The 12,365-nt window shown below is 37.9% G+C and overlaps 1 protein-coding gene across 1 annotated transcript; it reads right to left on the bottom strand.

Annotated features, from left to right (window-relative positions):
- Nucleotides 1-93: 93 nt before the first annotated feature.
- Nucleotides 94-10,615, bottom strand: EMB1270 (Pentatricopeptide repeat (PPR) superfamily protein). The gene is made up of 5 exons (XM_087321133.1): nt 7,742-10,615; nt 1,941-5,522; nt 1,658-1,858; nt 1,461-1,551; nt 94-1,318 (listed from the first exon to the last, which is right to left on the bottom strand). The coding sequence occupies exons 1-5, from the start codon at nt 10,315-10,317 to the stop codon at nt 806-808; spliced, it is 6,963 nt and encodes a 2,320-aa protein (XP_087177259.1). The 5' UTR covers nt 10,318-10,615; the 3' UTR covers nt 94-805.
- Between the last annotated feature and the right edge of the window lie 1,750 nt (nt 10,616-12,365).

Genomic DNA, 12,365 nt, shown 5'->3' with positions numbered 1-12,365 from the left:
CTTTTCGTGCTTGCATTAAGATAGATATAATACATATAGATTAACATTAAGATAGAAACAAAGTTTGCTTCTAAACAATGAGCTATTTGCATCCAGACAAGAAATTTTGTCACATAATTATGAATAGTTTTATGAAGGTATCAAAAAGAATAGATGAAATGCAGTGAAATACTTAGAATTTCCTTTACATAATATGAATTTGTATTGTCAAATTTACATAAAGACAGTCATAATGTATGAGATGACGCATGTACAAAAAAAAGATGGGCAAACAAATATTTATTCCATGTTATTGCCCATCCAAATTTTTAATCCAATTTCAACATGAAGTTCTTGAACATGTGCAGATGTGCCAACATAAAGCTTCCGTTCAGAGAGATATTGTTGGTAGAACTCTCTTCACCTCATACAACATGCAAAAGGCTATTCAAAACTAGCACCATATCCAGTAACCTCTAACCTCAAAGGTGATAACTAGGGAATTGAGCTTTAGAGCAAAGAATAAGCATAGTTGTTTATACTGCCATAGATCAAACAGATTCTCCAGTAATGGCACATTCACTATTCTAATCCATTTTAATATCCACTTTAAGAACTCTTCCAACATCCATTCACCTTTGCACCTTATATAGCTTCTTTCTCTCAACCCTAACTATAATTTGTGTTCGCTTTTAACTCATCCCTCATCCCTTTCGCATCTTTTGCAGCATCTTTTCTGAACCTTTTTGCTTCATTTTAAAATAAGAGCATTTGCGATCAGAGTGCTCAGCTAGTATAACTTGTCCATGTTCACTTTAAGTCGTCATCATTTTTGCACTTTATGTAGCTTCTTTCTGAACTTTGCTCTTCTTTGTCTCTTCAAGTTCACCCTTCCATTCTTCTTCATCCGTTCACGAGATTCCAGCTCGGCAATTATCACTTGCTTTCGCTTTAATTGACTCATATGTATAAGCCTCCGGAACTTCTTAGGTCTAAGGCTACCCACACTTTCTTCTATCTCTTGTAATCCAGGCACCAATGTTGCTTGCATGAAAGCACCACCATGCATTTGCATAGAATTTGTTTCAGGCAAGATAGTAAAGTTTCTTAGCTTTAGATCCATACAATGGGGAGAATCTTTCAACCAATGACATGTCGAATATCCTTTCGCTTCAAACAAGCCTGACCTCGCTTCTGATTTCAAGAATGGTGACCCTATGGTCCAGAGGTGAACCTTCACAGTCTGTTGAACAGAGCTCTGGTTTCTTGTGCTTAGATTGCAACCAGTAACGAGAGTAACCATTTTTGGAAACTCAGGAAATCCTTGAAGAGCAGCATTCTATACACATATTCAAGAATGAGATCAACGTTATTTTAAATATATTTTGGATAGACAGTCTTTATTTACTGAAAGGAATTAATATAGATAGATAGATAAACATATAAATACATAAATGTCTTAGTCAAAACCAAAGAGACACCTGCATTTGGTCAAACCATAACGTCAATGCAACGAGTGAAGCTCCAGCTGACAATCGTCTCAAGTCTGCATGCCAATCCTTTTGCTGAACCCTAATAAATGTAACATACATGCATTTAAATTGTTGCACTAATTTTCAGACCAAAACAAATTTTCAAGAATACAATCTTCAAATATTTGAATCGTACGTATCATTACCTTATTGTCGTTGGGGGATATATCCCCCTCTCCAAAGCAGTGGTAAAAACTCTTGAGGCTGTGGCTCGCATTTGGAATGCCCACAAAAGATCTAAGAGAACATTTGTAAAACCCAACCCGGCATCCTGTCCAAACACTTCTAGCTCTTTCAAGACTTGGTCAAATTCAGAAATAAGCCCAAGACTTTTCTCCGTTAACAATCTAGAGCATAAGGATCGAAACACAAAACATTAGGAAGAGAAAAATGTAGTAGCTCAAAAACTGATTGTTTGTCAATGCTTACCGTAGCGGAATTGAGAATCCCACATCAGCCAATGCCCTCAACAACGTGATTGCATCCCGGATTTCTTCACAATGGCTTGCTGCACCTACTAAAGATGTCCATAACATATAATTTGGCTCATACCCTTCATTTTTCATGCTCAATAGTTTCTCAATTGCTCGTCCATGGTCGTTATTTTTCAAATATGCATTAACAACACCTGTATATTGTAAAGGCCCTGGATTGAATCCTGCTTCTTGCATAACATTCAATACTGCCTCGGCCTGATTTGGATCACCACCCTTCCCATAGGAATCCATAAGAAGATGGAATGTTCCAAGTGTTGGTGCGATGTTGGCAGTTGCCATTTGATCAAGAACCTTCTTCACTTGTTCAGGCTGTCCAGCATTCCGGTAGATACCCATCATGGCATGGAATAACTTGTAATTGAGTTTGCAATCAGATTCATAAGCATCTTTGAAGATGACCTCTGCTGCTTCTTGCATGTTGAGGCGTCCACAAGCCGAGATCAATGCAGTATATGACTCGGCATCGGGCACAAATCCTGCTTTCTCCATTTGTCGAACTATAGTTAGTGCTTCTGGTATCTTCAAACACTTGCTGTAAATCCAGATCAATGAATTGAATGAATACATATCCGGGGAACATCCTGCCTCTTGCATCCCAACGAACACTTCAGCACCTTTCCTATAACGCCCTAGTTTCCCATAAAGTGTAATCATAGCATTATAAATATCAAGATCAGCAGAGAAGCCATCTAATTTCATGTCTTTGATCATGTCTTCAGCATCTTTTACACGTTTCACCCTAGCAAACAATAGAATCATGTTTTTATACACCTGCATGTTGGGCAAGTAGCCAGCCGATTTTATCTCTTGGAATGCAGCTTTTGCAACATGGATCTTTCCCTTATTTGAAGATGAATCAAGAATCGCAAGAAATACACTCTTTCCAGGGCTAACTCCATATTGTCGCATCTCTTGAAGAATGCTACAGATATCCTTAGTTCTTTCAGCATTTATCGCCGCTTGTAGGATTGCATTACATGTACATGAAGTTGGCATTTTCCCATCAGCTACCATTGCAGCAAATGCACACTTAGCGCTTTCATACTCCCCAGAAATTGCATAACTAGAGATCAAGGTATTCCAAGCTTTGAGAGAGGGTTTGTGTCCTGCTTCTTGCAGTTCTTTGAACGCTCTCTCTGCCTTTTCCCAGAGGTGTTCCTTCCCATAAGCTTCTATGCGAGAAATATATGAATTTAAAGTCAGCTCTGAATACAAAGTCTCTTTTGTTCTATGACCATCCAATGAAAATTCACGGGTCAATCCTTGCAACTTGACATAGGCAGAATTTGCATAATTCATACAAATCTCATCTAGTTCAATGCCAAATGACAGCATGTCAGTGGCCATTAAAATGACATGATCGAACAGGCCAGCATCGTGAAACATTGAAATTAGTAATTGATAAGTACTCATGTTTAAAGGTTTTGAATATTTTCGAACCTTCTCAAGTTCATTCATTGCTGCAAAAACCTGTTTAAATTCAGCAAAAATAACTATTAGAGCTTCACGCATCGTAGACACGAGATCCGGGAAGAAACTATCCAAAGATTCCACAAATGATTGTGCTTCTTGATACTTGGCTAAAGTTCCAAACGCATTTAGTATATCAAGAACTAATTTTTCGCTAATACTTAATCCTTCTGTGGCAGCATAACACAAATGCTTAGCTGCCTTATCAGGTAGATTAGCCTGAATGAACGCATCACAAACTTCATGACATGCAAAGCCAGACTGCATCAAATCATTACTAACAACTTCTACCTCTTTCCATATACCTTTGCAAGAGAACCAAGACAGTAAAATTCTGTAAACATGCAATTCTGGTATAAATTTTTGCTTGATAGCCCTTTGATACATTTGCATTCCTTTCTCTGGAAGGTCAACCTTCTGTAAAACATCTAACATGAGAGAGAAAACCAAGTTATCTGGAACAATTCCAGTTTCAAGCATACATTCATAAGTGCATTGTGCTTCAGCAAATTTCTGCACCTTTGCGTAAGCATTGATCATAGCACTGAATCCCTGTAATGTGGGTGTAATACGGAGATCTGCCATTTCTTGGAATACCCTTTCTGCTTCATCAACTCGCTCAGCTTTCCCTAATACATCAATTAACACTGTGAACGTCACAGCATCCGGGTGACACCCTATGCCTTTCATCTCTTGGTATAAACACAGCGCCTTATCATGCAAACCAAGCTTCCCATACATAGATATTATAGTATTATAAGTAATTTCATCTGACTTACATCTACTTTGCTTCATATGCATCCTTATTTTCTCAACATCATCTACTCTTTTACTCTTGGCAAATGCATAAAGAATTGAATTGTAAGTCACTGCATCCGGCACTAACCCATTAGTTTGGATGAGATCAAAATATTCTATGGCAGTATCTTCTCTACCTGGTATTCTTCCATAGAGAGAAATCATGGCATTATAGGTCCATAAGTCTGGCTCACACCGGTAAGTCTTCATGTTATCAAATATCTTTTCAGCCTCATCGGAATCATTTCTCAAAGCACAAGCACTGAGAAGAGTATTATATGTAACAACATCAGGTGTCAAATGGTCTTTCTTCATGTCTTTAAGTAGTTGTATAGCCATTCCAGGCATTAAACCAGCCTTACACCTCGCATTGATAACCGTATTGTAAGTAATCAAATCCCGATTATATCCTTTTTCCTTCATATGTGAGAGCAACTTTTGCACACTATTGATATCCCCTTTCCTTGCGTATACACCCATCATAGCATTGTAAACTTGTACACAATTCCCTAGAGTTGGCATAGCTCGATCAAAAATCTCTTTCGCGAGAAAGCTTTGATGGGCTCTACCAAGAATACTAAGTATTCCAGCCAACATTCTAGCATGTGGTTCAAACCAATGTTGTCTATTATACCATTCATACAACTCAAGCGCCCGGCGCCAATCGGAATTACCCACATTTTTCACTACAAAACACATATCAGTGGGTGAGAGTTGTTCATTCCATTCTTTCAATAGATCAGCAACCGATTCTCTAACACCCAGATTACAAATAGCAAAGGACAATCTATCCACTCTTTCTCTCCAATCTTTGGCTTTCCGAAGAGCAAGTTTTGATAATCGGATAAGGCGGCCGTTTTTTGGTTGGCGAACCATATTAGAAACAAAAGAACTTTGAGATGTGAGAGAGGCATGAGACTTACCATGGGCAGCAACATAAGGATTGACGATGGGCGGCTTGAACTTTGCGTTAGTTTCTCTTCCATCATTGTTTGGATGGAGGGAAATTGTATCTAATTCATTTGATAGAGTTATCCATGGATCCTCTGTCTTCTCGCCAATGCTGAGACGGAACTGGGCAGGCCATCGGCCAGAAGGAGATGCGCGATCATAGATGAAAGTCTTGTTTTGGGAATTTTGAGGAGGAAGAGGATTTTCCACTGCAGAAGGAGAAGGAGAAGAAGCAGAGACTACTCTCACAGTAACAAGCATGACCATTGTTGCTTGTGAAGGTAGTAAGAGTGGCCTTTACAAAGAAGACGAATAACATGAATTCTGTGCTATAGACCACAAATCCACTTAGAAATATGTCACTATATAGCTCATGTTTAGAAATCGTTTTTCTAAGTCGTGATGAGATTGATCTGTCCAACATTAGCTCACACCTACTCATTGATCCAATGGTGCATTTTATTTTTTCTTGGAAACATGTTTAGTGTATGGAAAAGATATGTGTTTGATGCATTAATGTTTAGTAGATAATACTAGATATCGAAGAAGAAGAGGAGGAGATGAATTGAGAAGGGTTGAAAGGGCTGTTAAGAACTTTACTCAAGAACGAACAACCCTTTCTCGTAACGAATGCTTTATACAACAGTCGTTCAAGGTTTTTTTGTCAGGGCCACAAAATGGAAACTATCACTTCAATAGCCACTTGGGTTCCAAATCGTCAATAGCCACTTACAAGTTACAAGATAAGCTCTCCCTACTACATTGAGGATAAACACATGAAGGAGGACATCAACATTGAATATTTAGTGATCCCACAAGATTCAATGGAATCAAAGGACAATGTCTTTGCTTTAGTGTCAGAGTAGCAAGCTAACCAATTATGTCCACACCCTTGAAAAGTCAAGTGTCATTGTGGACTTAGCTATTTCTTTTTTAGTTGCATTTTGGCCACTCACCAAAATTGGATTTTATGCAAAAAAATTCTTACATCTATATTAGAGAAATATTCTCCCCTAAGTATCCTCCCACATTTTTAAGACATCTAAATGATTCATGGAAAGATCTTATTTTTTGCCAAATTTCCCGTTTCAATGGTCTGGTGTTCAATGATGGAGATTGTTTTGTAAGGCATGTTTCACCATACATGGCTCATCAAGAGGAGGCAAATGATAAAACAAGTGTTGTGATTTCAAGAAAAAATAGAGAAAATTGCAAGATGATGTGTACTTGCCTATGTAAGGCTATGGTAACATTCAATTTTTTAGTTAAAAAGAAGAGGATCTAAAAAGGAAGAGACTTAGAACATACATGATTGTGTTAAAGAGTGGAAGCTTGTGGTAATAGCATAGTTTGATGTGTAGATATTATCAAACGCAATGTGTATTGGTGGTAGTGAGATACAAGTCTCTGGGCATCTTGAGCATTTTGTGAACTATTGCCCAAATGTTTGGTTTGGGCCCTTATTTGTATTTGGGATCTTCTTATAGAAATCTCTCATGCATGTGATAACGTCCTATGTTGGCAAGGTTGTAAGATGTATCCACAAACATGTGTGTGTGGCTTACACCTTTTAAGAGAAGTATAATTCTCCCATGATCCAATGGTCTCACAATGTAGTCAAGTATATCAAGCAAGGTGTCCTTTTTTCCATTATGTACTACCATTAGCAAAGTTTATTGTATGCATCATAGTGCAATAACAAGTTTGACTACCCTTGACCAAATTAGTTCAAAAGCGGAAAATGCATGATATATTGGTGATTTATGTGATTAATATGATGTTGGTATAAACATTAAAGAGGTGGTAATGTAAAGAATGATAAATGGAGGATGCAAAATAGAAGTATATTATGAAGTAGAATGAGAGCCTTTAGATAGGCAAAACTCAAGACAATGGGATTACAATCATGACTCTACACCATTACATGAGAATCCCCAATTTCGCAATCATAAGAACTGGTCTACATGTATGTGTTCATTAGCCTCCTTTCCAAAATGAGTTCTTCTAGTTCATCACACGTTCATTATCTCCACTTCAGAGTGATTTTTGTTTTTCATTTATTATCACATCCATGAAGCTCACTCGAGAGCTGCAAGAGATCAAGAAAGGAACATTGACTCAACTCAATGCAAATTTACCATTTCCATGAGAATGGTCGACTGAAGCACCATGGTGTAACCTATTGACAGCTCATGGCAAAGAAGGTAATGTCGACTGATAAGGTTCTTATTATTTCAGGAACAGAAAAGCTTTCAACAAGTGTACGGACCAATACCGAAACCTGAAGAAAATGAATTTTTACAAATTTTGGAGTCATAAATGATCTTGTAATGTTCCAGGTTGGGAGATGATTTGAATTGGTTCATAAAGTCATATCCAAACATACCAATAAATGTCAAAGTCACGTAAATGTCCGAACGTTTTTGTGCCATATAACTTCCCAGTTGATTTGTAATGGTATGTAATGACCCAAAAAACTTCAAAATCCATGCATTTTTTGGAACTTCATTATTTCAAGTGACATTTCCCATTTGATCTTCAATCTTTGTTATGTTTAATCCCTCATCAACTTGAATTCCAGCAGCATCATACATACTAGCAAGTATTCTACATGCTTCCTCGTTATACTCATCCATATCAATGACTCTTTTTACAGCTTCTTCAGCCCTCTTGAGATCGCCATGGAGTTTACAAGCATTGAGCATAGTCATCCATACTAAACCACTTGGCTCACTCGGCATGTCCTTTAAGTAAGATTCAGACTCTTCCAACAACCCCACTTTTCCGAGAAGAGACACCATGCAAGTAAAATGCTCTGCCAATGGTGTGATTCCATAATGAGATTTCATAGACTTGAAAAATTCTCGACCTTCACTCACTAGACTTGCATTATCACATGCTGAAAGGACATGTACAAAGGTCACTTTGTTTGGTTGTACTAACATTGGTTGCTCGCACATTTGTTCGAAGATTCTTAATGCCTCTTTATGAAGTCCATGTTGCACATAGGCTGCTATCATTAAATTCCAAACATCAACACATTGACCAGTAGTTAAATTATCGAAAGCTCTTTGGACATCATCAATAGTTCCACATTTAGTATACATATTGATCAATGCAGCACCCACATTGCTATCACATTTCTCATCACTACCCAAAATGTCTCGATGGATCAGTTTACCAAGATCTAAGGCTGAAGCATTAGAGCATGCATCCAAGATGGTGATATATGTAATTCCATTTGGTTTTATTCCTTCTTTTTGCATTTCCTTATACAGCTCCATAATAGAACTAGGATCATCACGAAGCTCATGGGCATATATACTTAAAAGTGCAGTCCACGCAACTACATCTCGATCATAGATGTCATCAAACACTTGTTTTGCAAGTCTCAAACCCCCACATTTTGCATACATACTCATTATCGCAGTCCTCACCACAATATCTGATTCAAACCCTTCTTCTTTAATCCGAGCATGTAGTGATTCTCCTTTACTTAATGCATCAGGGCACATACATGCAGAAAGTGCATTTACATAAGACAACACATCAGGTTTCACACCATTTTCCTCCATCTTCTCGAACAAATCCAGAGCTTCCTCACCATTACCATAGCGTACATACATCCCGATCATAGTAGTCCACAATACCACATCTTTCTTCTCTAGCTCATCAAAGAGTATGCGTGCTTTTGGAAGGTCTCCACATTTGGCATACATATTAACCAAGGCTGTCCTCACAACAATATTTGACTCAAACCCACATTTCTTCACCTCTGAGTGGATAGATTTGCCTTCTTTAAGCTCAGACTTGCTAGAAAAACTGTCGAGTACAATGCTGTAGGTAAACACATTCGGTTTTAAACCAGTCTTTTTCATATCTTGAAACAAGAAGCGGGCCTCTTCATTTTTATCAAGCTCTACATTTGCTTTAATCATTAGGTTCCAAGTGAAAACATCCCTTTCTTTCAATTTCTCAAAAATGCTTTTGCTATCTTCAAAGCATTTACATTTGTTATACATTAAGATGAGAGCATTTGCTACCGGAACAATGAACTCGTTGCTATCCTGGGAAAGATGGCAATGTATTAGCTTCCCACCAATTAGGAACTCAATCCCGGCACATGCTTCTAGAGATTTTATATAAATGGCTAGGGTCGGTGTCAATCCTTCTTCCATCATTTCTTGGAAAATCTTCAGAGCTCCTTCATTTTGACCATTATTTGCACATGCAGTAATCATACCTGCCCAACACAAAACATTCTTAGAAGATGTAGAGCTAAAGACCTTTTGAGCTTCATCAATTTTCCCACATTTTGCATACATGTTGATCACTGCCCATGCAATCTCAGCAGAATCAAGCCCATATTTAACACTTAGAGCATGGATTTCCATACCATTAAATACCAATTCTTGCCTTGAAACTGAGCTCAAAACACTTGTAAAAGTGTGACTATTCGGTGCTGGTAAATGCTTCTCATACAACAACTTCTCAAACATATGAACAGAATCTTTAATACATCCATGCTTAGCGCATGCTCTTATCATACCATTCCATGATGTGATATTAGGGTTAGGAACCAAATCAAATATTTTTTTAGCTTGCTTTAAGGTACCCAACTCAACATGAGCAAACAATATGGCATTCCAAGCCACCGGGTTCTTCCGACTTTGTGAGTCAAAGACCCATAAAGCATCTTCAAGGCTATTACATTTTGTATACATTGTGATGACCCGATGGCAAATGTGACCACATTTCTCACTCTTTGTGATATGGGCATGTAATCTTTTGGCCTCTTTGAGAGACCTAATTCTACTACAACATTCCAGAAGGCAGATATAAGTCTCTGAAGTGGTAAGTTTAGCTGATGGATCTTTATCATAAATTGCATCAATGGCTTCACTAATCCTTCCTTGTTTGCAGCATTTTGCAACATATGTGTTGATTTCTTGGGTGTTTTGCGTTGTGTTTGTTGTTCTTGTGCTATCTTGCGAGTGGTAAGGGGCCACAACTGAAGAGAAACAGGTTTTCCCATGTGAAAAATACTTGCAAGTTGAGATCTTGAAACATGATCTCCAGCTAAGAATCATAATCTATGGATGATTCCAAGTATGCCCTGTTGTGGGCTCTTTCATATGATTGGAAAATTCTTTTCAGCTTCTGAAACTTCTTTTTTAAATTAGATCAGTGTTTACAAAGACAAAAGACATAGAACAAAGAAGACAGAAAACTCTGCGATATAAAATCTCTTCGTCATCATTGTGATAATGGAGAGAGGAAGAGAGTGAGACTCACGGAGAGAGGATGAAAACAGCTTCCATGACATCTTCTGAGAGGGCAGGGCAAACCCTTCAGGTTTTGGAGAGAAGGGAGGGGGGAGGGAGGGTTGTTCCTATGCCTGTATACATTTTTTCCTTTATTCAAGGGTAGGTCTCGAGTTCAAATCTGACACGGCCAAACCAAAACATGACAAACGCGCATGAAGATTTTGAAAGAAGCATACATTGAGAACCATGGCTTTCACCTCATGTTTCTAAGTTCTAACAATCCAATCCACCCCCTCGAAATACGGCGTATAATTGCGAGTGATAAGCCTATGCAAATTTTAGGCCAATCTTTTCACCATACGGGATATCAAGTTTATTCATTCGGAATTACTGGAATTGGCATATCTTTAACAAAGTATTGGTGCATGTATATCTTTGTTCGCTTTAGCCACTATGAATCATCCATGTGCATCACTTTGAATCACCTGAGATTCTACTCGATCCTTCACACCTGTCATAAACAAGCACCACTATTTTCAAAGAATGCCAATCTATAAGGTATTCCACTAATTCCAATATAATACACATGGATGTGAAGGATCAAGTGGAATCTCTAGTGGTTCAAAGTCATGCCAATATATAAGGTGCTTGTTTATGACAAGTGTGAAAGATCGAGTAGAATCTCAAGTGGTTCAAAGTGATGCACATAGATGACTCATAGTGGTTAAGGCAAATTGAGATATACATGCACCAACTCCTCTATGTGCAAATTGGTTCCTACAATGCCATTCTTATCCTCATGTATGTAGATAACGGAAGTTATAACCTAATGATGGGAAGAGAATCCTTGTCCATAATTAAGAAGGTGATAACTCTATTTGCTGCCAAAATTGAAATGAACATGCTTCACTACTTTCCTGGCATCAAGCTCATTTGCACACCTTGGGAGACATTGTTTTCCCAATGCCATTACATGTTGAGTTTGTTTTTGAAAGTTAGCATAAAGGATTACAACCTAATCATGGTCCCATTCTTTACACCTAAGGAAAATGATTTGTTTAGGTTTTGTCTCCATAAAGAAGTGAGGGTGATTGCAAATGATGGACCAAATTGGGTCTTAGACCCAGATCCTCAAAAGGTGAATTATTTTTGAAAGATTTGGATTATGGAAAGGAGACCAATATCTAGATTAACTTGGGATCCTGGAGAACTGTATTGGAAGGTGTGGGTGCAAGATCACATCAAATACGTGCTGTTCTTTCAGTATTCTGTGAAGATTGGTAGGAAAATATTAGGTGCTAGATCATGGAAAGAACCAATTGCAAATGTAGTTTGGAGACAAAATGGACTTTCTCCACAACATCTCAAACAATTTTGGAAATGGCCATGGGGTATAAAGATGAGTAGGAAAATTGTTTGTTTTTTATGGTTGTTGGTTCATAATGCTATACTAGTTAATGGGTAGCGAAAAGGAAATGTAGACAAGATGTGCCTTTTCTGTACAGATGTAATAGAGACGACCAAACATTGTTTGTGGAGTTGTAGTTTTGCTCTAGACATTGGAAACGAATCATAAAATTATTAACTCCAGTATATCCTAGAGCAGTGTATACATGGGGTGCAGTATTATGTGCGGTGGTACATGATAAACCTATGGTATATGAACAGGAGGAGGTTGTAGATGCTATTGTGATGAGACATGGTTTGATGGAAAAAAATTTGATCCCTCTAAATCCACAAATACAAACTGATAAACCTCAAATACATCAATTGGTAAGTAGTATTACAATTTGGTATATTTAGAAGGCTCGATGTTTGAAGGTATTTCAAAATGTGACTGAAAGATCTGCCCAAATCATTTCGGGAATTTG

Source organism: Azolla caroliniana, unplaced genomic scaffold (genome assembly GCF_043228905.1).
Source record: "Azolla caroliniana isolate FFs.n. ecotype wild unplaced genomic scaffold, voAzoCaro1.0.p SCAF_6, whole genome shotgun sequence".
Classification (NCBI taxonomy): Eukaryota; Viridiplantae; Streptophyta; class Polypodiopsida; order Salviniales; family Salviniaceae; genus Azolla; species Azolla caroliniana.
The sequence above is the reverse complement of the archived record's forward strand: the minus strand, read 5'-3'. Positions and strand labels throughout refer to the sequence as shown.